The 24,749-nt window shown below is 32.8% G+C and overlaps 3 protein-coding genes and 1 pseudogene across 13 annotated transcripts; all 4 read left to right on the top strand.

Moving 5' to 3' along the window:
- Positions 1–471: 471 nt before the first annotated feature.
- LOC117926617 (putative disease resistance RPP13-like protein 1) lies at positions 472–7,780 on the top strand. 11 transcript variants are annotated; one of them, XM_034845778.1, is made up of 9 exons: positions 472–4,501; positions 4,636–4,780; positions 4,867–5,048; positions 5,155–5,208; positions 5,451–5,555; positions 5,676–5,977; positions 6,141–6,666; positions 7,177–7,281; positions 7,383–7,780. In XM_034845778.1, the coding sequence occupies exon 1, from the start codon at positions 613–615 to the stop codon at positions 4,468–4,470; it is 3,858 nt and encodes a 1,285-aa protein (XP_034701669.1). In that variant the 5' UTR covers positions 472–612; the 3' UTR covers positions 4,471–4,501; positions 4,636–4,780; positions 4,867–5,048; positions 5,155–5,208; positions 5,451–5,555; positions 5,676–5,977; positions 6,141–6,666; positions 7,177–7,281; positions 7,383–7,780. The 11 variants fall into 11 exon arrangements, with proteins under 11 accessions (XP_034701669.1, XP_034701665.1, XP_034701675.1 ...); XM_034845774.1 differs by having other exon boundaries at positions 4,867–5,077; XM_034845784.1 differs by having other exon boundaries at positions 4,867–5,208; positions 6,238–6,288; positions 6,625–6,666.
- A 7,313-nt stretch (positions 7,781–15,093) lies between these two features.
- LOC117926618 lies at positions 15,094–16,785 on the top strand (annotated as a pseudogene).
- Positions 16,689–20,526, top strand: LOC117925924 (putative disease resistance protein At3g14460). Its single transcript, XM_034845034.1, has 5 exons — positions 16,689–16,939; positions 17,234–18,938; positions 19,462–19,540; positions 20,013–20,091; positions 20,430–20,526. Exons 1-5 carry the CDS (start codon positions 16,689–16,691, stop codon positions 20,524–20,526), a joined length of 2,211 nt encoding a protein of 736 aa, XP_034700925.1.
- A 1,061-nt stretch (positions 20,527–21,587) lies between these two features.
- On the top strand, positions 21,588–23,741 carry LOC117926619. The gene is made up of 6 exons (XM_034845785.1): positions 21,588–21,985; positions 22,071–22,168; positions 22,314–22,361; positions 22,698–22,767; positions 23,066–23,131; positions 23,305–23,741. Exons 2-6 carry the CDS (start codon positions 22,081–22,083, stop codon positions 23,414–23,416), a joined length of 384 nt encoding a protein of 127 aa, XP_034701676.1. The 5' UTR covers positions 21,588–21,985; positions 22,071–22,080; the 3' UTR covers positions 23,417–23,741.
- Positions 23,742–24,749: the final 1,008 nt, after the last annotated feature.

Below are 24,749 nucleotides of genomic sequence, written 5' to 3'. Positions count from 1 at the left end.
CAAAACGATTTTTTAATGTTTTACAAAAATAAGGATGTTTATAAAATACAAAAAGCTTAAGTTGTTTTTTGAAATAATTTTTCAAATTTTATTTTGTAAAAGCATTTTTAAATTATTTTTAAATATTTCTTTAAATTTTTTTATCTTTTTATTTTGTTTTTAAAAATTAGTGGAAATTCTTTAAAAACGTTTTTTTTTTTAATTTCACTTTATTTTTTAAAATTAAAAATATAAGACAATTGTCAATGTTATGAAATTTTAAAAACAATTTTTGAATTTTAAAAATAAAAAAGTATTTTTTCATGACATAATAAGAATTATGGATGAAAATATCAATAACAACACACACACACATATATATATATATATATATATAAATTTTTATTATTCAATTGTTAAATATGTATAAGGTTGATGCATATTTTCTTATTTATTCATAAGGGGGGGATCAAATTGCAACCCATGTGGATTCATCTGTAAATTTGGCATTTAATTGATGGGCCACCGTCTTCATCTTCTATCCCCAGGCCCAGGCTCGTCCTCGTTGCTTTGCATCTGCTTGCTTTCCTTCTTCTCTGATCCACTATTCACTTCCCTTGCAAACCAACAGACATGGCCGGGGCTGTAGCAGGAGGAGGAGCACTTCTCTCGGCTTCTCTCCAAGTTCTATTTGATCGGATGGCTTCTCGTGACGTCCTCACCGTCCTCCAGGGACAGAAACTCAGTGCTACGCTCCTAAGGGAGTTGAAGATGAAATTGCTGGCAGTTAAGGTAGTGCTGAATGACGCCGAGGCCAAGCAAATCACGAATTCAGATGTCAAAGATTGGGTGGATGAGCTGAAAGATGCTGTGTATGATGCGGAGGACCTGCTGGATGATATCACCACTGAAGCTTTACGATGCAAGATGGAGTCTGATTCTCAAACTCAGGTACGGAACATCATCTCCGGTGAGGGTATCATGTCCAGGGTAGAGAAGATCACTGGCACACTAGAAAATCTTGCAAAAGAAAAAGATTTTCTCGGGTTGAAAGAAGGCGTTGGAGAAAATTGGTCAAAAAGATGGCCAACCACTTCCTTGGTAGATAAGTCTGGGGTGTACGGTAGGGATGGTGATAAAGAGGAGATAGTAAAATATTTGTTGTCCCATAATGCAAGTGGGAATAAGATAAGTGTGATCGCGCTGGTGGGTATGGGCGGTATTGGGAAGACCACACTTGCTAAGCTGGTGTATAATGATTGGAGGGTGGTGGAATTTTTTGACCTTAAAGCATGGGTTTGTGTTTCAAATGAATTTGATCTTGTCAGGATAACGAAAACCATTCTTAAGGCAATCGATTCTGGGACTTCTGATCACAATGATTTGAATCTGCTTCAACATAAATTGGAGGAGAGACTTACCAGGAAGAAATTCTTACTTGTCCTTGATGATGTTTGGAATGAAGACTATAATGATTGGGATTCGCTACAAACTCCATTCAATGTTGGTCTATATGGAAGTAAAATTGTTGTAACTACACGTATCAATAAGGTTGCAGCAGTCATGCATTCAGTTCATACTCATCATTTGGCAAAGTTATCCTCTGAAGATTGCTGGTCCCTATTTGCAAAACATGCATTTGAAAATGGAAATTCTAGTCCACATCCAAAGCTAGAAGAAATTGGCAAAGAGATTGTAAAAAAGTGTGATGGATTGCCTTTAGCTGCAAAAACCCTTGGGGGTGCCTTATACTCAGAGGTTCGAGTAAAAGAATGGGAAAATGTATTGAACAGTGAAATGTGGGATTTACCAAATAATGCAGTTCTTCCTGCCTTAATCTTGAGCTACTATTATCTTCCTTCACATCTAAAACGATGTTTTGCATATTGTTCTATTTTTCCTAAAGACTACCAAATTGAGAAGGATAACTTGATTTTATTGTGGATGGCAGAAGGGTTTTTGCAACAATCAGAAAAAGGCAAGAAAACAATGGAAGAGGTAGGTGATGGGTACTTTTATGACCTATTATCAAGGTCATTTTTTCAAAAGTCCGGTAGCCACAAATCCTATTTTGTAATGCATGATCTCATCAATGATTTGGCTCAACTTATTTCCGGAAAAGTTTGTGTTCAGTTGAATGATGGTGAGATGAATGAAATTCCTGAAAAGCTTCGCCACTTATCATATTTTAGAAGTGAATATGACTCTTTTGAGAGATTTGAGACCCTTAGTGAAGTTAATGGTCTTCGGACCTTCTTACCATTGAATTTGGAGGTTTGGTCTCGTGATGATAAGGTTTCAAAGAATAGATATCCAAGTGGTAGTAGGCTTGTTGTAGAGCTTCACTTGAGTACTAGAGTTTGGAATGATTTATTGATGAAAGTTCAATATTTACGAGTGTTGTCATTGTGTTACTATGAGATAACGGATTTGTCAGATTCAATTGGTAATTTAGAACACTTACGCTATTTGGACCTTACCTACACACCCATCAAAAGGTTACCCGAATCAATTTGTAATTTATATAATTTACAAACATTGATATTATATCATTGTGAATGGCTTGTTGAATTGCCTAAAATGATGTGCAAATTGATTAGCTTACGTCATCTTGATATCAGGCATAGCAGAGTGAAGGAGATGCCAAGTCAAATGGGTCAATTAAAAAGTTTACAAAAATTGAGTAACTATGTAGTGGGCAAGCAAAGTGGGACAAGGGTTGGAGAGTTGAGGGAGCTTTCCCACATTGGTGGGAGTCTTGTCATTCAAGAGCTGCAGAATGTAGTTGATGCTAAGGATGCCTTAGAGGCCAATTTGGCAGGCATGCGGTACCTGGATGAGTTAGAGTTGGAATGGGGTCATGATAGAGGTGATGAGTTAGAGTTGGAAGGAAATGACGATAGTAGTGATGAGTTAGAGTTGGAAGGGAATGGCGATAGTGGTGATGAGGAAGGGAATGACGATAGTAGTGATGAGTTAGAGTTGGAAGGGAATGATGATAGTGGTGATGAGGAAGGGAATGACGATAGTAGTGATGAGTTAGAGTTGGAACAGAATGACGATAGTGGTGTTGAACAAAATGGAGCAGACATAGTGCTCAACTACTTACAACCTCATTCAAACTTAAAGAGACTCACTATTCATATGTATGGTGGTTCAAGATTTCCAGATTGGTTAGGAGGTCCTTCAATTCTAAATATGGTGTCCCTACGTCTCTGGGGTTGTACCAATGTGTCAGCTTTCCCACCGCTTGGGCAGTTACCCTCTCTTAAACATTTACATATATGGCGTTTGCAGGGGATAGAAAGGGTGGGTGCTGAGTTTTATGGGACTGATTCTTCCTCAACTAAGCCCTCCTTTGTATCCCTAAAATCTCTATCATTTCAGGGTATGCGAAAATGGAAGGAATGGTTGTGTTTAGGAGGTCAAGGTGGAGAATTCCCTAGTCTCAAGGAGCTTTATATAGAGAGGTGTCCCAAGCTAATAGGAGCCTTACCAAACCATCTGCCTTTGTTAACGAAACTAGAGATTGTACAATGTGAGCAGCTTGTGGCTCAACTTCCAAGAATTCCAGCCATCCGTGTATTGACGACGCGCAGCTGTGACATCTCACAGTGGAAGGAACTACCACCACTACTGCAGGATCTCGAAATTCAAAATTCCGACTCTTTGGAGTCCCTACTGGAGGAGGGAATGTTGCGAAGTAATACTTGTCTTCGAGAGTTGACAATCAGAAATTGTTCTTTTTCCAGACCCTTGGGCAGAGTTTGTTTACCCATTACTTTGAAATCATTGTATATAGAACTGTCTAAGAAACTTGAGTTTCTCTTACCTGTGTTCTTCCAATGTTACCACCCTTTCCTTGAATGGTTGTACATCTCCAACGGTACTTGCAATTCGTTCTTATCCCTCCCACTTGGCAACTTCCCGAGGGGCGTCTATCTCGGTATCCACTATCTCGAGGGGCTTGAATTCCTCTCCATTTCAATGTCAGACGAGGATCTTACATCTTTCAATCTGTTGTACATCTGTGGGTGCCCTAATCTTGTGTCTATTTGTTGCAAGAATCTCAAAGCTGCATGCTTTCAATCGTTGACATTACATGATTGCCCGAAATTGATATTCCCAATGCAGGGTCTTCCCTCCAGCTTAACTTCACTCACAATTACAAACTGCAACAAACTCACATCCCAAGTGGAGTTGGGTCTACAGGGACTTCACTCTCTTACCTCTCTCAAAATCTCAGATCTTCCAAATCTCAGGTCTCTTGATAGTTTGGAGCTTCAACTGCTCACCTCTCTTCAAAAATTACAGATCTGTAACTGCCCCAAGCTCCAATCCTTGACAGAAGAGCAGCTGCCCACCAACCTTTATGTTCTAACAATCCAGAACTGCCCATTGCTAAAAGATAGGTGCAAGTTTTGGACAGGGGAAGATTGGCATCATATAGCTCACATTCCACACATTGTGATCGATGACCAAGTTTTGTAATGAAGGTGGCATTACACCAATTTATAGTCAGGTACTTGTTCTATCCTAAAAATGATTGTCTCAGGAAAACTAACATAAATACCAATTTTGATTTGATCCATTATAACTACGAAAAATATGCTTTCAATTTTCTAATTATTATAACAATTTCTTGCTTTCTTTCAGGTCATCTGTGATGCTTCACTCTGGCTCTGATCAACATATCTTCATAAGGAATCCTTTATGACTCCCTTGCTTAATTGGTGCCTTGTCAAATGCTTCAGATTTCATTTAGAGTGAATTGTTGCTTAAAAGCCAAGCAGCTCTGCAGGTCTGATTTTGTAATTGTGTTTCTTGTATAATTTTATGGACCTCGAATATGTTTTCATTGGCTAATTTGCTGAAATCTGATGGCAGGCCTTCGATCCTCGTTCTCTCAACAAATTCTAGCTGTCTAGCAATGATTTCCAATGGGACCATTCTTTTGTTCTGAGTTGAGATTCATGACTCTGTTTTTGGACGATTTTTTGCATCCAAAGACTCATGAGTTGATACCCTGCTGGAGGAACAACGGAAGCTCAAGTCTGTTGGAGAGTGGAGTATGCAGCAGGCTCTATGATTCCAATTAGTGAGACATTTCAATTGATTTGGTTTAACTAAGCTACAAATTACAATATTCATAATCTCATATGTATTATCTTTTAGGTTCTTTGAGGCCGCATCTGCATTGATATCTTAGTTCTTCTCTAAAAACAACAGGTATGTTTCTTTTGATTTGCACTTTTCATAAGCTGACACATTGTGGAGTTCCATCATTCTCAACACAAGATAAACCTAATACTAAATTTTACTGAAGCTAAAACAAAAATCTTACTGCCTGAGGTTCTGTCTTTCATGAATTTTATTCAGTATGTTCATATGGCATCTAAGCAATCTAGATGTTAACATTTTCCTTAGTCTACATATTGTTTTCATCTCTTTCAGCTTTGATTAATCTGCAGATGTTCAATTTAGGCAACTCAAACTCAAAATCTTCATCTTCTGGCATGCCATCTCCTTCTCATTTACATGATTGTCATCCACCTTTGAGCTTTACTTTGTTAATGGTAAGATAATCACAATAGTTGAGCATGGTGCACAACAATGCATGCTTTCAGTCTTTAACATTACATGGTTGTCCTGAATTGACATTCCCAATAACAAACTGCGACAAATTTACATCCCAGGTGGAGTGGGACCTGCAAGGACTGGCCTCTCTTCCCTCTCTCAAAATCTCAGGTCTTCCAAATCTCAGGTCCCTGAATAGTTTGGGGCTTCAACTGCTCACCTCTCTCCAAAAATTAGAGATCCATGACTGCCCCAAGCTCCAATCCTTGACGGAAGAGCTGCTGCCCACCTCCCTTTCTGTTCTAACAATCCAGAACTGCCCATTGCTGAAAGGTCAGTGCAAGTTTTGGACAGGGGAAGATTGGCATCATATAGCTCACATTCCATATGTTGTGACCAATGACCAAGTTCAGTAATGAAGGTAACATTACACGAATTTTTAGTTAAGTACCAGTTCTGTCCTAAAAGTAATTTTCTCAGGAAAACTGACATGCTTAAATACCAATTTTAATTTGATCCATCATAAATAGGAAAAATATGCTTTAAATTTTCTAATTATTATAATAATTTCTTGCTTCTTTCAGGTTATTAGTGATTCTTCACTCTTGTAAATTGATGCTTCATATCCTCATAAGGAATCTTCTTTTAATCAATAATGCCTTGTCAAATGCTTCAGTTCAGATTTCATCCAGAGTCAATTGATGCTAACTTAAAAGCCGAGCAGCTCTGCAGGTCTGATTTAGTAACTTGCATTTCTTGTATAATTTTATGGACCTTGGATTCGTTTTCATTGGCTAATTCACCGAAACTCATGGAAGGCCTTTGATCCTAGTTTTCTCAATAAATTCAAGCTATCTAGCAACAATCCTTCCAATGGGACCACTTCTTATTGTGAGTTCAAAGACTCCCTTTCTGGAAGATTGTAGCAGATATTTTTTAGCATCCAAAGGCTCATGATTGGTGCTCTGCCTGAGGAACTAGAGAAAGCTCAACTCTGTTGGAGAGTGGAGTATGCAGCATGCTCTATGATTCCAATTAGTAAGACATTTCAATTGCTTTATTTCTCAGGTTCTCTGTGTTAATATCTGGGTTCTTCTCTAGAAACAACAGGTATGTTTCTTCTGATTCATACTTTCAATAAGCTAACACATTGTGGAGTTCCATCATTTTCAAGACACAATAAACCAAATTGTAAAGTCAACTCAAGCTAAAATAAAACTCTTACTACCTGAGGTTCTGCCCTTAATAATTTTATTCACCATGTTCGTATGACATCTGAGCAATGTAGATGTTAACATTTTCCTTAGTGCATGTAATCATTGTTTTCATCTCTTTCAGCTTTAATTAATCTGTAGATGTTCAGTTTAGACACCTCAAACTCAAAATCTTCAGCTTCTGGCAGGCCACCACTTCCTAGTCTTTGCTCATTTCCTTCCCATTTAATTACTGTCATTAACCTTTGATTTTTTTACGTCACTAATAGGAAAAGAATCATAATTGTACTACATTAGTTGAGCATGGATGCTACCGTTTAATTTCCATATTCAAGCTTTTCTTGTACTTACAAACAATAATGCGAGCTCTGAATTTTCTTCTTTTAAATTTGTGATTCTGAGGCAGATACTTGGAGAAGAGAGAAGCCAAACCACATTCAAAGTCATAGCAATGCTACTCAACTAAATTCTATATATTGGAGCACGATTTGAGCTTTTCTTCCTTACTCAAGTATAGTGCTATAAAATTTTCAGTCTAAAAAGTATTTATAACCCCCTATGAATTTGAATGTCAGATTCAACTGATTGTCATGTAACCATTTTTATTTTCAGACGGTAGCATTTTGAATCCTTGGAACAGTTGCAGGAGGAAGCTTTGCCAAAGCCTCCCTATGCAATACATGGGCCTTTGGTTGCAAATGAGATTTGAGGATTCTATTTTCTCTTAGAAGACTTCAACTCATTTTTTTTGAGTTTTTTAGCTTTGAGCTTTTACTTCCAAGTCTGTGCAAAGAAGAAAGAAAGCAACAACAACGATCCATTTATAGAAGTTTTATATAGAGTGAGACTCCCATGAAAAATATTGTAGCTATTGGTTTGTCCACCTTGAAGGTTATAGTTTTGTTTCCCATTGGATCTTTGAGGAATGTGTCTGTTGAATCATATATTTTGAACTTACTATTGACTTTGTGTATATACATACATGTAAATGATGTTTTCTTTTTCATTCATGTGGAATTTGATTCTCTGATGTATGCTGAAAAGTCATAATTTTGCTCTAGGATTTTACTTGTAGTGAGGTTAGATAAGCCCTGTTTCTGCTTTTTGGTATATAGAAGAGTTTACATCATATGCAAATCACTTCCAATCCAACCTCTTTTAGCATTTCTGATTTCTTTTATCCTCCTCAAGGTGACGTTGGTGCAAGTTGGGCTTTTGGGCCAATTTAATAGTTCGACTTGAATCAGAGTCCTTGTTTTCAAGATATGAAAACAAATAATCATTTCAACCTTGCATTGTTATATGCATCCAAACATAAGAATTGGAATTGCCAAATTCGTTCCATTCAAGGAGAAATAGAAATGAAAAGAAAATTTTCATTCTCATTCTTTATTCCAATATACCAAATATGGCCTAAGAGATTTAGGACCGTTAATGAAGTTAATGGTCTTCGGACCTTCTTACCACTGAATTTGAGAACTTGGTCTCAATACGATAAGGTTTCAAAGGTTATGCATCCATTGGATGGGTGTAGAAATCTTCTATGATTTTGCTTCGGTAACAGAGTTTGGAATGATTTATTGCTTAAAGTTTAATATTTAGGAGTGTTGTCATTGTGCTATTTAGACCTTATCTATGTACCCATCAAAAGGTTATCTGAATCAATGTGTAGTTTGTATTACTTACAAAAATTGATACTATATTGTTGTGATTCTCTTGTTGAATTGCCTACAATGACATGTAAATTGATTAGGTTATATCATCTTGATATTAGGTATAGTGGAGTGAAAGAGATGCCAAATCAAATCGGTCTATGAAAAAACTTTACAAAGTTGAGTAACTATAGAGCGGGCAAGCAAAGTGGGACAAGGGTTGGAGAGTTAAGGGAGCTTTCCGGCATTAGTGGGAGTCTTCAAGTGGTGCCGGTGGTGGTAGAGGTAGAGGGTGTGCCTTCAAGTGGATCCTCTAGGCCACGAATTGGAGTTCATGAATGCATTCTTTAATTTTGAAGGATTTGCAAAGAAACATTCAAATATCCAAAATCTTAAACAAAAAAAGAAAAGAAGAAAATGGAAAGAAAGAAAACAAGAAGAGACTCAACAGAATAATTTTGTATCATAGGAATAAGAGTTGAATCCCCCAATGCCCATTTTTCTTTAGATTTTATTTATTAAAAAAAAAAAAGGTTAACACTGACTTATTTTACCTTAAATTTTATTTTCAAATACCTAAAGAAAGTTGATACAACATATTTTTTATTAAATTTTATTTTCAAATAATAAAAACCAAGTTGACACAACCTCTTTTTTCTAAATTTTGTTTTTGAATAGTAAAAAATAATTTGACATGAACTATTTTCACTTATTAAAAGTAAAAATAGTTTTGTAATTATAAATAAATTAAAACTAAATAATTTTATTAAAACATGAAAATTAATATTATAATAAAATAATAAATTTTAAATTTTTTTATAAAATGTATTTTTTTTTAGTATATATTACAAAATTATGGATATTGTAAAAGTATAATTGGTTTTTTTTTTTAAGAATAAACAATAATAATTTAAAATAATAATAATTAATAATACTTTATTTAAAATGAATAATAAATAAAGTTCAATTTTCCTTTTTAACATATAGATTAGCCAAGTTTTTTATTATATGTACAAATTTAGTATTCCATTATGAAAAAAATTATTTTGGAATACTTTAATTGAATCTACAATTAATTATATCGATTTTTTGAATACCAAATTATTTTCTTTAAAAATTGTTAAAGTCATTAATAAATTAATATAAAGTGTGTCGCTTGATTTTAAGTTCATTTCTTTACTGAGAAAATATATAAAAATATAATTATGTGTTAAAAAAAAATTAATATAATCATTATAAACCAATTTTTACTTATAGATTTTTTGTATTAATGGGTTTATTATATGAGTTTAAAATTATTTTTAAAAAATATTAGACTCATTAATGAATCTAATGTATTAAATCTTGTTTAATTTATAGTTAATTTTCTTAGTAAAAAAATTGAAAAAAATATGATTCTTCCTTTTAGACTAATTTTTTTTTAAAATTTTGTATTTAAAATTTTTTTAATATTAATTGGACCACAATTTGAGTTTTAATGTTTTCTTTTTTAAAATAAAAAATTCTCAACTATTAGTAAAAACAATGAATTAAGTTTTTCTTGATTTGAAGTTTATTTGTCTGGTGATTTTTTTAAATAAATTGTAATCAATGACTTTTCAATGTTATTGAGTTCTCTGACTTTCTAGTACTAATTAAATCGGATTTTAAATTTTAAATTACTTTTTAAATATTTCTTTAAATTTTATTTATCTTTTTATTTTATTTTTAAAAACTAATGGAAATTCTTTAAAACATGTTTCTATTTCACTTTATTTTTAAAAATTAAAAATAAAAAACAATGGTCATTGTTATGAAATTTTAAAAACAATTTTTGAATTTTGAAAATAAAAAAGTGTTTTTTAATCGCACAATGAGATAGACTCTTGTTTTTTTCCTAAGAGTGGGTAAGCCAACCTCAACAGGAACATTGTATCTTCTTGGCCAATAATTCTTCCACTAATTCTTGCAACTTGGATATATGAACCGACAGACAACCATTTTCAACATTCTTTTCTTCTTCCAAAGGGTCCCACATTCCCTTCTATCTCTATCATTTTTTGTAGTGGATAATATTCAAGGGTCTCTTTTCAACATTTTACAACTGACAAGGGTGATTTTGTCAATATTATAGACTATTCAAAGGTAGTGATTGAAGGGGAAGACCTTTTCAACATTTGAAGCATCCAAAAAACCGAAAATCAATAATTTTATTAGGGATAATTGTGTTTTAGATCGGATTACGCCCAAAAATTAAGATTTGACGTATAAAAATTACATAATTGATAGGAACGATATAAAATATGAAGAGATCAATATACCCTTTAAAACTATTTTGAATATTTTCTACCACAATGTTTGATAAACTTTTTTATTTTAATTTTTTTAATAATTATTCTGAAAATTTATTATTTTTAGAAAACTATTTTTTTAAAAAAAATATTCTAAAAATATATCATTTTAAAAAATAATTTTGACATATTTTTAGTTATTTTTTACATACATAATTTAAAAAAAATATATTTTCCAATATGTTTGATTTTTAAATAATAATAATAATAATTTATTTTTATTTTTTTGGAAAATAGTATATTTTTTTTCCAAATCACTAAGTTAAATTAAAATTTATTGAGGTTTAAAAAATGAATAAAATTTTAAATTAATATTTTTTTACTCTTTTTTTCATAGTTAATAAATGTCATTTTTGGAATTTTAAAAATTCCATATTTTTCTTCACAATTTTTACACTTCCCCTAGATCTTGGGCTTAAATAGTAAACTTATATGGATCAAAACTTAATTTTTTGGCTCAACTAGGTCCAAAACACAATTGTCCCATTTTATTATTAGTCCAAAAGCGTGTTGTTGAGTTTACTAATTACCATATAGATTGGGGTCCTAAGAAATGAAATATGTATAAGCTACGTTTGATTGGTAGGATATGATATGAATCATATCCCATTAGATAAGATATTTATATTGTAGAAAGATATGATATTTTTAGATATACATATATTATGAATATGATATTTTAAAGTAGCATATGCAATGGATATGCTATATTATATTATATTTATATTTAATTTACAAAATAAATAAAAAAATATAAAATATAAATTATTTTCAATTAAAATAAAAATTATATCACATTCAAATATTTTCTATTTATGTTTAACAATATTTATGATTAAAATATTTAAATTTTATAAATATTTTATTATTATGTTATTTAATATATAAAAATAATTTATATATCATATATTAATATTATTTTATAAAATATTTTTTTTAGTTTTTATTTTTTAATCATAAATTTAATTTATAATAAAAAACTTATTTTATAAAATAAATATATTAAAAAATAAAAAATAAATTTTTGATACATGAGACATATATATCTCATATCTTATTATGAGATTAAAATATTTTATGTAAAAGAGATGAAAAAAAAAAAAAGGATGATTGTGGACCCCGCATTTTCGCATGATGAGTTCCTAGTTGATGGTTAAACTTGTTTTTATTTATTTGTGAAAATTTGATTTTTTTAAAAAAAACTTGGAATCACTATTTATTTTTGTTTTATTTTTTTTAAAGGAAAAACAAAATAAGAAATAAAAACCCTAAGTCTGACTTCTGAAGGAAAAACATTAAAAATTACTTATTGTAAAGGTACAGTGGTGAGTTGTAGCATCCCTTTAAGTCTGTATACACACGGTTTCTACTAAACAAATTAAGGGTATTGTGACAATCAATTAATTAATTATGGATACCAAGAAAAATAATCAAGCAAATAGTGAAAATCAATATGCATAAAAATAATGATGAAATGTAATTACAAAAATATACATAATAAATAATAATAGAATTATGCAAAATGATTTATTGAACTAAAAAAAGGATATTAAAAAAAAATAGTTTTCAAGAAATTTCAAAGGATTTTATTAAAAATGATTTTGAATTAATGATTTCAATTTATTTATTTACAAAAAAAATAAATTTATTTTCTCAATTTCATTTGTATTTAATTTTCAAAAAAGTTATTTACATTTATTGTATTCAAAGAATTTATTACAAATTTTAATTTGGGTGCAAAAATTATTTTTATTTACTTTTACTAGAAAATAATGAATTTTTATAATTTTATTTACAAAATTATTTCAATTTGTTTTCATTTAAGTGATTTATACAAATTACTTAAAAGACATAACTTTATTTGTAAAAGAAATTTTAATTAAAAATAAATAATAAATAAATCATTTATTTCTTAAAAATACTTTTAATTCCATTTTAATTAAGGAAAAAGAATTCATTTAAAAAAATATTTTTTGGACAATTTTATTAAAAATTAATTTTTGGGACAACTTTATTTACAAAACAATTTTTAAACAATTTTTATTAAACAAAGAAATTTTTGGACAATCATTATTAAAAAGAAATTTTCAAATTCTATTAAAAACATTTTTTTTTCTAAAAACATTTTTTTTTTAATTTTTATTAATAATGAAAAAAACTTTCTTTTATTAAGAAGAGTATTTTAAAATTATTATTTTATTAAAATATATTTACTAAATTCTTTCTCTCATTTAAACAAAATTTTTAATTTATTGGATGTTCAATTCTATACACATTCAATAAATATATTTTTAATTTGTTGGATGTTCAATTCTAAACACCATCGATAAATATATTACAAACAAAAATTTATAAGAACTAATAAAAATAAAGCCAAATAAAAGTGAGAAATTAAATCTGTATCAAAATAAACTTACAATAAGCTCAATGTCTTCATAAAACTTTTTGATTATCAATTTTCTTTCATGAAGTTCCGTGCTCCATGTGTCGGCACTCAACCAACAAACTTGCAAAATGGTCAATGTAAAAACAAAAATAACCCAAATATAAATATTTAAAAATATACAAAATTCCAAACAAATATTCAAATTCAAATTTCAAATTAGTCTTATAAATTTCACTAATTAAAAACTGGTCAAAATTAACAAATATAACCCAACAAAAATATTCTCATGTCAATAGTCATAGTACAATTTTTTTTAATTAATTACTAAAATACAAGCAAATATAATAAATTAAAATAAATTCAATTAGACCTAAATTTAATATCTCATAATTCAAACCTAATTTAATAAACAAACTTAAATTTACAACCAAAATTAAGCCTAATTTAATATCCAATAAATATACAAGCCCAAAACACAAAAATAGTACCCCAAATCACGGTCAAAATCAAACTTAATATAAAAAATAAATAACTAAATAAATTAAACCTAAAATCACAAATCACGATCAAAATCAAACTCAATTTAAAAAATAAATAACTAAATAAATTAAACCTAAAATCACAAACCATCGCAAATAAATAATAATAATAATAATAATAATAATAATAACCGAATGTAGGAAAAAATGGGTGGAAGGGGAGGTGATCCCAACTGCCGGAAATGACGTTAACCGGCCATGAATATGGAGATGGGTTTGATGGTAAATAAAAAGAAATGAAAAAAAAAAAAAGAAATAGAAGGAAAAAATGAGGGTGCATGTGGCAGTGTGTGGAAGAAGAAGATGGAGAAAAAAATGGAGAAGCAAAAAAAAAAGTCTAGGGCCGGTGTGTGTGGGAGTTAGCAAGTGGAAAAAAAAAAATAAAAAAAATAAAAATGGAAGAAAGGAGCAGAGGAGATGGGCAGATCGGCCGACTGTTAGGAATTGGAGGGAGTGAAAAAAAAACTGAAAAAGAACGGGGGCTTCGGCCGTATGGGAGTAAGGGAAGATAGAGGAGAAAAAAATGGAGCAAAAAAATGCAGGCCCATGTGGGAGTTTATGGGGAGAGAAAGGGCTGGAGGAAAAAAAAAAAAGAAAAATGGGGAAGAAGAAAAAGAATGGAATTGGGGGCCGACCGTCCACCCTGGGAATGGGAAAAAAAAAAGAAAAATGGGGAAGAAGAAGTGGGGGGCCCCGGCGGTCCGTGTGAAACAAAAAATGGAGAAAATGGGGGGATGAGAAGAGAAATGGAGAGGCTACTGCTGTGTGGGGGAGTTGGGTCGTCACGGGGTAGAGTTCGAAGGAGAAGAAAAAAATTGCTAAAAAAGAGTGGGAGGGCAACCGTAGGAGCAAGGGGAAAAGAGGTAAAAAAGGGTGAGAGAGGGGGGTAGGGGGAAAAAGAAATAAAAAAAGAAAAAGAAAATAAAAAATGAGGAAGAGTGAAGATGGTGAGGGTTGGTGGAGGAAGAAAAGTAGTGAGGAGAGAGAAAATAAAAAATAAAAAAATAAAAAATAAATAATATAATAATAATAATAACAAATAAAATAAAAATAAAAATAAAATAATAAAAATTAAGAATTAAAGGATAAGTGAGTCAAAAAACACATATAATCAGAATTTAAAATTTATTAATAAAATTAAACTCAAAATTAATATAAAAATAAAATTTAAACAAATTTTAGAATCTATTATGACACATCCCACCACTTATTCAGTCTTATAATTAATTGAATATAGAACATGATGTTATAAGTTATCATATCTTATTATTAACCAAACACTAAAGTATAATATACTTTCTTTTATCTTATATTATGTTATATCCGAAAATTCAAACATGGTCCTCAGCTTCGTGTATATTTTCTTATTTATTCACAAGGGAGGGATCAAATTGCAATCCATGTGAATTCATCTGTACATCTGGCTTTAGTTGATAGGCCACCGTCTTCACCTTCCTCTTTCTTCTATCCAAGGATCAGGCGCTTGCTCATTGCTTTGCATCTGCTTTCTTTCATTCTTCTCTGATCCACTATTCACTTCCCTTGCAGACCAACAGACATGGCCGGGGCTGTAGCAGGAGGAGGAGCACTTCTCTCGGCTTCTCTCAAAGTTCTACTTAATCGGATGGATTCTCCCGAGGTCCGCACCTTCCTCCGAGGACAGAAACTCAGTGCTACGCTCCGAAGGGAGTTGAAGATGAAATTGCTGGCAGTTAAGGCAGTGCTGAATGACGCCGAGGGCAAGCAAATCACGAATTCAGATGTCAAAGATTGGATGGATGAGCTGAAAGATGCTGTGTATGATGCGGAGGACCTGGTGGATGATATCACCACTGAAGCTTTACGATGCAAGATGGAGTCTGATTCTCAATCTCAGGTACGGAACATCATCTTTGGTGAGGGGATCGAGTCCAGGGTAGAGGAGATCACTGACACACTAGAATATCTTGCACAAAAAAAAGATGTTCTCGGGTTGAAAGAAGGCGTTGGAGAAAATTTGTCAAAAAGATCGCCGACGACTTCCTTGGTAGATGAGTCTGGGGTGTACGGTAGGGATGCTGATAAAGAGAAGATAGTTGAGTTTTTGTTGTTCCGTAACGCAAGTGGGAATAAGATAGGTGTGATCGCCTTGGTGGGTATGGGCGGTATTGGAAAGACCACCCTTACCCAGCTGGTCTATAATGATAGGAGAGTGGTGGAATATTTTGATCTTAAAGCATGGGTTGTGTTTCAGATGAATTTGATCTTGTCAGGATAACGAAAACCATTCTTAAGGCATTCGATTCTGGGACTTCTGGAAAATCGTCTGATGACGATGATTTGAATCTGCTTCAACTTAAATTGAAGGAGAGACTTAGCAGGAAGAAATTCTTACTTGTCCTTGACGATGTTTGGAATGAAGACTATAATATTTGGGGTTTGCTGCGAACTCCATTCTGTGCTGGTCTAGATGGAAGTAAGATTATTGTAACCACACGAATCGAGAAGGTTGCTGCAGTCATGCATTCAGCTTCTATTCATTATTTAGGACAGTTATCCTTTGAAGATTGTTGGTCCCTATTTGCAAAACATGCATTTGAAAATGGAGATTCTAGTTCACATCCAAAGCTAGAAGAAATTGGCAAGGAGATTGTAAAAAAGTGTAATGGATTGCCTTTAGCTGCAAAAACGCTTGGAGGTGCCTTATATTCAGAGGTTCGAGTAAAAGAATGGGAAAATGTATTGAGCAGTGAAATGTGGGATTTACCAAATAATGCGATTCTTCCTGCCTTATTCTTGAGCTACTATTATCTTCCTTCACATCTAAAACGATGTTTTGCATATTGTTCTATTTTTCCTCAAGACTACCAATTTGAGAAGGAAAACTTGATTTTACTGTGGATGGCAGAAGGGTTTTTGCAACAATCAGAGAAAGGTAAGAAAACAATGGAAGAGGTAGGTGATGGGTACTTTTATGACCTATTATCAAGGTCATTTTTCAAAAGTCTGGTAGCCACAAATCATATTTTGTAATGCATGATCTCATTAGCGACTTGGCTCGATTTGTTTCTGGAAAAGTTTGTGTTCATTTGAAGGATGATAAGATAAATGAAATTCCTGAAAAGCTTCGTCACTCATCATATTTTAGAGGCGAATATGACTCCTTTGAGAGATTTGACACCCTTAGTGAAGTTCATTGTCTTCGGACCTTCTTGCCATTGGATTTGAGGACTCGGCCTCGGTTTGACAAGGTTTCAAAGTCAAGAAATCCAGTTAATCGTAGGTATGGTGCAGTGTTTTACTTGAGTAATAGAGTTTGGAATGATTTATTATTGAAAGGTCAATATTTACGAGTGTTATCGTTGTGTTATTATGACATAACGGATTTACCGGATTCAATTGGTAATTTAACACATTTACGCTATTTGGACCTTACCTACACACCCATCAAAAGATTACCTGAATCTGTTTGTAATTTGTATAATTTACAGACATTGATATTATATTTTTGTGAGTGTCTTGTTGGATTGCCTGAAATGATGTGCAAAATGATTAGCTTACGTCATCTTGATATCAGGCGTAGCAGAGTGAAAGAGATGCCAAGTCAAATGGGTCAATTAAAAATTTTACAAAAATTGAGTAACTATAGAGTAGGCAAGCAAAGCGGAACGAGGGTTGGAGAGTTGAGGGAGCTTTCCCACATTGGTGGGAGTCTTGTCATTCAAGAGCTGCAGAATGTGGTTGATGCTAAGGATGCCTCAGAGGCCAATTTGGTAGGCAAGCAGCATCTGGATGAGTTAGAGCTGGAATGGAATCGTGATAGTGATGTTGAACAAAATGGAGCATACATAGTCCTCAACAACTTACAACCTCATTCAAATTTAAAGAGACTCACTATTTATGGATATGGTGGTTCAAAATTTCCAGACTGGTTAGGAGGTCCTTCAATTCTGAATATGGTGTCGCTGCGTCTCTGGAATTGTAAGAATGTGTCAACCTTCCCACCGCTTGGGCAGCTACTCTCCCTTAAACATTTATATATATTGGGGTTGGGGGAGATAGAAAGAGTGGGCGCTGAGTTTTATGGGACTGAGCCCTCCTTTGTATCCTTAAAAGCTCTATCATTTCAGGATATGCCAGTATGGAAGGAATGGTTGTGTTTGGGAGGCCAAGGTGGAGAATTCCCTTGTCTCAAGGAGCTTTATATAAAGAATTGTCCCAAGCTAACTGGGGACTTACCAAACCATCTGCCTTTATTGACGAAACTAGAGATTGAAGAATGTGAGCAGCTTGTGGCTCCACTTCCAAGGGTTCCAGCCATCCGTGTATTGACGACGCGCAGCTGTGACATCTCACAGTGGAAGGAACTGCCACCACTATTGCGGAGTCTCTCAATTACAAATTCCGACTCTGCGGAGTCTCTACTGGAGGAGGGAATGTTGCAAAGCAACGCTTGTCTTGAAGATTTGAGGATCATAAAATGTTCTTTTTCCAGACCCTTGTGCAGAATTTGTTTACCCATTGAATTGAAATCATTGCATATCGTAGAGTGTAAGAAACTAGAGTTTCTCCTACCTGAGTTCTTCAAATGTCACCACCCTTCCCTTGCCCATTTGTTTATCATAAGAAGTACTTGCAATTCTCTCTCATTCAATATCCCACTCGGCAAGTTCCCAAGGTTGGCTATTATTCAAATCGGTCGTCTCGAGGGGCTTGAATCCCTCTCCATTTCAATTTCAGGCGGGGATCTTACAACTTTTGATTTGTTGAACATCGGAAGGTGCCCTAATCTTGTGTCTATTGAATTGCCAGCTCTCAACATCTCACGATATTCAATCTTCTATTGCGAGAATCTCAAGTGGCTGCTGCACAACGCTGCATGCTTTCAATCATTAACATTACAAGATTGTCCGGAATTGATATTCCCAATACAGGGTCTTCCCTCCGATCTAACTTCACTATCAATTGAAAACTGCGACAAACTCACATCCCAGGTGGAGTGGGGTCTGCAAGGACTGCCCTCTCTTACCTCTCTCACAATCTCAGGTCTTCCAAATCTCATGTCCCTGGACGGTATGGGGCTTCAACTGCTCACCTCTCTTCGAAAATTACAGATCTGTGACGGCCCCAAGCTCCAATCTTTGACAGAAGAGCGGCTACCCAGCTCCCTTTCTTTTCTAACAATCCGCGACTGTCCATTGCTGAAAGATCGGTGCAAGTTTTGGACAGGGGAAGATTGGCATCTTATAGCTCACATTCCACACATTGTGATCGATGACCAAGTTTTGTAATGAAGGTGGTATTACACCAATTTATAGTCAGTTACTTATTCTGTCCTCAAAGTAATTTTCTCAGGAAAACTGACATGTTAAATACCAATTTAATTTCACCAGCTATTAGGTTATAATATTCTTATTTCTAAACTAAATAGAGGGTATGAATAGGAAAAATATGCTTTAAATTTTCTAATGATTATAATAATTTCTTGTTTTCTTTCAGGTTATCCATAATTCTTCACTGATGCAACATATCTTCATCAGGAATCTTTTCAGACTCCTTTGCTTAATTAGCGCCTTGCCGAATGCTTTAGATTTCATCTAGAGTAAATTGATGATTAAAAGCCAAGAAACTCTGCAGGTCTGATTTAGTAACTTGTGTTTCTTGTATAATATCATGGACCTTGAGTTCATTTCCATTGGCTAATTCACTGAAATCTCATGGCAGGCCTTTAGTTCTAGTTTTCTCAAAAAACTTGAGCTGTCTAGCAATGGTTTTTCCAATGGGACCACTTTTTGTTGAGTTCAGAGTCAAGACTCTCTTTCTAGAAGTAGCAGAGATTTTTTGCATCCAAACTACAGAAAGCTCGATTCTGTTGGAGAGTGGGGTATGCTCTATAATTCCAATTAATAATCCTTTAGGCATTATTTTTTAGGTTCTCTGAGGCTGCATCTGTTGTAATATCTTAGTTCTTCTCTAAAAGCAACAACTATATTTCTTTTGGTTCGTACTTTCCATAAACTGACACCTTGTGGAGTTCCATCATTTTCAAAACAAGATAAACCTAATACTAAATTCTACTGAAGCTAAAACAAAAATCTTACTGCCTGAGGTTATATCTTTTGATGAATTTTATTCACTATGTTCATATGGCATCCGAGTGACCTGGATGTCAACATTTTCCTTGGTGCACATGTTGTTTTCATCTCTTTTAGCTTTAATTAATCTGCAGATGTTCATTTTAGACACCTCACCTCCTAGTCACGCTCATCCGCTTCTCATTTACATGATTGTAAACTAATAGTGAATGATAATGTGAGCTCTGATTTTCATTTTTTAAATTTGTAATTCTGAAGCAGATACTTGGAGAAGAGAGAAGGCAAACCATATTCAATGTCATAGCACTGCAGAGTATGGTTTTGTTCCTCCCAAGTTCAGGTCAGTTGAGTTGAATCTTATTAATACTTGAAGGATGCATGATCAAATAGTGTCATAGCACTATTTGTTATATTGACTTTGCGCTAAGAAATTGTGAACTAATTGGATCTACTCATACCACCTCCCTCCATAGATGAATTTTAATAACTCTGTACTTGGAGAATGGCTACTCAACTAAATTCTATTGATTGGAGCATGGTTTGAGCTTTTGTTCCCTTCTCAGTTTATAGTTCATAGTTTTGCAATAAAATTTTTAAAAGTCTAAAAATTATCTATAACCCCACATGAATTTCACTGTCAAATTCTTCTGAGTAACATGTGACTATTTTTATTTTCAGATGGTGGCATTTTGAATCTTTGGAGCAGTTCCTGGAGGGAGCTTTGCCAAAGCCTCCCTATGCAATATATGGGCCTTTGGGTCCAAGTGAGATTTGAAGATTTTATTTTATCTTGGAAGACTTCAACTCATTTTTGTGAGTTTTGTGCTTTGAGTTTTTACTTCCAAGTATGTGCAAAGAAGAAGGAACGACAAAGATGGATTCACTGGAGTTTTATATGGAGTAAGACTCCCATGAAAAATATTGTAGCAATTGGTTTGTCAGCCTTGAAGGTTGTAGTTTTATTTCCCATTTTGTTCTTTGAGTAATGTGTTTGTTGAATCATATATTTTGAACTTACTGATTTTGTGTATATTCATTTACATGTAAATGATATTTTAATCTTCATTCATATAGAATTTGCTTCTGTTTTATATGATGAAAAGTTACAAGTTTGCTCTAGGGTTTCACTTCAAAGCCGCTAGATGAACAATACAAGGTCAAATATTACTTCCATTGGAATTTCCATATTGTCCCGATTCATCATGTATCCAGCTATAGGAATAATTCAAGTGAGGTTAGATATGCCCTTTTTCTAAGTTTTTATATCATATATTTGAATGAAATTCAATTATCTAGATGCTTTTCACAAGGGTTCCTTGACATTTCAGCATTTGGATGGGAAGACTTGGAATCATTCCCAAAGGAATGCTTGATGCCCTGCACCCTTACCTCTCACCAAATCTCAGGTCTTAACTGCTCACCTCTATTTAAAAAATTACAGATCTCTCACTGCACAACTCCCTCTCTTTTCTAACAATCAGGAACTGTCCATTGCTGAAGCATGGGTGCCAATTTTGACCAAGGGAAGATCAGCATCATATAGCTCATATTCCACACATTGTGGTGGACAACCAAGTTCTGTAATGAAGGTGCTTGCTCTGTCCTGCAAACAATTTTCTTAAGGAAAAAAAAAAAAGTTATGCTTAAATACCAATTTTTATTTTCTTTCTGATTTGTACATCCTTAATCACTCTGGTTTTGCTTCCACATATCCTCATATCTAATCTTCTAAATTTCCCTTGCTCAGTGGGTGCCTATGTTGAATCTTTCATGCATCTGCCTATGATCAATTGATGTTTATAAGGCTGGTGCACCAAGCAGCTCTATGTGTATGATTTCTTGACCTGTATTTTTTTTTTTTCTTTTTTATTTTTTGTTGTCACTTCCAAGGGTTGGGACTTTGTCTGGAAATAGGTACCAGAGACACTTTCTTGGTACTTGGCAGTTGAAGGGATCAATACTAATGTGTGGCCAATTAAATCCTTTTTACCACCTTTTGCATCCAAAGGCACATAAGATCTTGGCACTCTGCTCAAGGGTCTGCAAAAGTATAATTTAGATTAAATTCATCTTAAGACAGGTACATGCTGTATGCTGAAAATGATTTTCTTTCAAAAATGTTCAGTTACCAATTCATTGAGGAGCCAAAGTTGTACTTCAAAATTTCTAATTATTTAATTTTTAAATTTCTGAGGTTAACATTGCTTCCTGTAAGACTGGAAGCAGCTTTCCAGGTATAAGAAGAGACTTGCCTTCTTGATATATATTTATGAGCCTCAACTTCTTTTCTGTGGGCTGATCTATTGATATTCATTGCAGGCTTTCAATTATGATTTTCTCACTAAATGCAAGACATTTGGCCATGATCTCCCCAGTGAAACGATATTTGATGACTCTCCCCTGTGGAACACATATTTGTAACTATTCTAAGATCTTTGAATTATGTTCAACTACATTCAAGAATCGTACATCTACAAAAGCTATTTGCTGGCCTTGCTGTTGGAGATTTTAGTATGTAGGACACTCTGTTTGTCTGATATAAAGTTTTTTTTTTAAAGCCAGTAGTCTCGAGCAAGGATATGAAGAGGAGTAAAGGAAGATTGACCCCAGGTAACATATTCTTTATGCACACTTATTCAATAAGAACTGTAATTTCACATCTACTTATTGTAAGATTTATAACTTCATATGCATTATATGCTGAATCTAACGCAAGTATCCTAAGCTTTCAGCTCTGAGTTTCTCAACATTACTAGAGGCTTTTGACAACTATCTAACCATTTCAGCTCTCTTTATGAATTGTTCATAAAATGCCTTCTTCCTTTGATTTTATATTTTTTACTTGAGTCCAGAGGGGTATAATTTTACCTGCTGATGTCCTTACAATGCTCTGAAATAGAAATTTAATTTTCTAACCCCTAAATTGCAACTATTTTTATCATGTAGTACATCGGTTTGCAGGTCATATGAAAATCAGTATCTGCAACAATAACTTATTTTTTCCAAAAAGCAATGGGTATGTATTACTTGAAGCATCACTTGCCAATACTTCTAATCAAATACGTTTGAAATTTTATCCACACAATCATGGATTCTTGGACTGACTATTTATTGTTATGTAACATATTTTGAATAATGTGGATACTCAAACTAAAATCTTCATATTCTTATTTGCTTATGCTCATCTTATTCTCCTTTACATGTCTTCATCAACATCAGGACTTCAATATTCCAGCTTTCTTGTTCTTGCAAATGATTAATATGTTTTGAATCTTTTGTTGATTCAATTGTGATTCTGGGGCAGAGACTTTTAGAAGAGAGAAGGCGAAGCATATTCAAAGTGACAGCACTGCAGAGTGGCTTTGTCCGCCCAAGTTCAGGTCAGTTGAGTGACATCTTATTGATACTATTGTTGATTTTCCAAACTTGATATATTTTAATGGTTTTGGTCCTAAAAGAAAATATAGGTTGAATATGTTCTAAATTTAATTTAAAGTTAGATGGTTTAACTATCAAATTCCGTTGATTACCATGTGGCAAATTTTATCTTCAGATTACCACTTTGGATCTTTGGAGCAGTTCCAGAAGGAAGATTTGTCATTGCCTGCCTTAAGTTGCATTCTAAAAGGTCCATGTGGAGTGAGCTTTTAGTCCCAAGTATGTGACAAGCAAGAAATAACATGGAGGGACTTGCAGATCTGATCTTAAAGCATGAAGATGCATAGCTGTTTCTTTGAAAATAAGAAAACAATGCCAAAATCTTGATTAAGTTTTATGTGGAGTGGGACTATTAATTTGACCTTTAAGATTTCAGTCTAGTATCTTATCTTGTTCTTTGAGAAATCGATGTGTTATTGTCTTGAAGCAGTTGTTTTGAATTCCCTTGTTGAACTTGTATTTTGACTTGGAATGATGACTTTGTATTGAGTTTTTCATCCATCTTGAATTTTCTTCTTTGCTAGATGCAGAAAAGTAACAAGTTTGGTCAAATATTACTTCAAATGGAATTTTCATGTTATGCTAGTTCATCAAATATCATATGCTATTTTTCCGTTATTTATATTCGGATCGATTATTGAATTGGAAAAGTGATAGATTTGTAGTTCGATGGTCGGATCAGTGGTTGAACTATAGTTGACTTGTGAAATCATAAATATATGATTTATGTATTATTAAAATTAAAAATAATTATTAAAAAAAATAAAAATGATAAATTCTATTGAAAATTTTGACAACATTCTTGTCTTTGTCAAGTAATTTCATGGAAGTTTTTACCCATAAAATCTTCTTATGTTCTATTTCATAGCACAATATATGATGTTATACCTTCATCGATATAAATCAACATATTGACCAAAATATTTATATATGACATCTACATATAAGTATTAATGATCAATTTCTCAATAAGTTTTTAACATATCATCCGTGATATAATCGCCCATCACAACATAAATAGTTGCTTAAAATATAACATGTCACTGTTTAATTGATTCATAAGCAATTATTTGCATCAATTTTAAACTTTATTTTTAGTTTTAACTTCAATTTCAATTTAAAACTTTTTCTTTAATTTTGATTTTAATTCTAATCTATGTCTTAATTTTAATTCCCATTATAATATTAATATTAATATTAATATTAATTTTGTGTTTTAATAATAATAATAATAATAATAATAATAATAATAATAATTTTAATTTTGTGTTTAATAATAATAATAATAATAATGGGTCCTATTTTTTTTAAGTATATTTGATAATATAAATTTTAAACCACTTCAAATTAAGAGCACTTAAAATCCACTTATTTCATTTAGCAATAGAGATCTAACTAATTATTCATAACACAACATGTTCGATGACTTTTAAATTTTTATAACTTTTTTATTCCATCCTAACCATTTTTTATAAAATAATGATTTTTATTATTGACTTATTTTTATTATAAAATTTCACTTCCTCTAAATTAAAACGCTTTCTTTTGAATTAAAATATT

The sequence above is a fragment of the Vitis riparia genome, chromosome 12, assembly GCF_004353265.1.
Source record: "Vitis riparia cultivar Riparia Gloire de Montpellier isolate 1030 chromosome 12, EGFV_Vit.rip_1.0, whole genome shotgun sequence".
Classification (NCBI taxonomy): domain Eukaryota; kingdom Viridiplantae; phylum Streptophyta; class Magnoliopsida; order Vitales; family Vitaceae; genus Vitis; species Vitis riparia.
The sequence above is the reverse complement of the archived record's forward strand: the minus strand, read 5'-3'. Positions and strand labels throughout refer to the sequence as shown.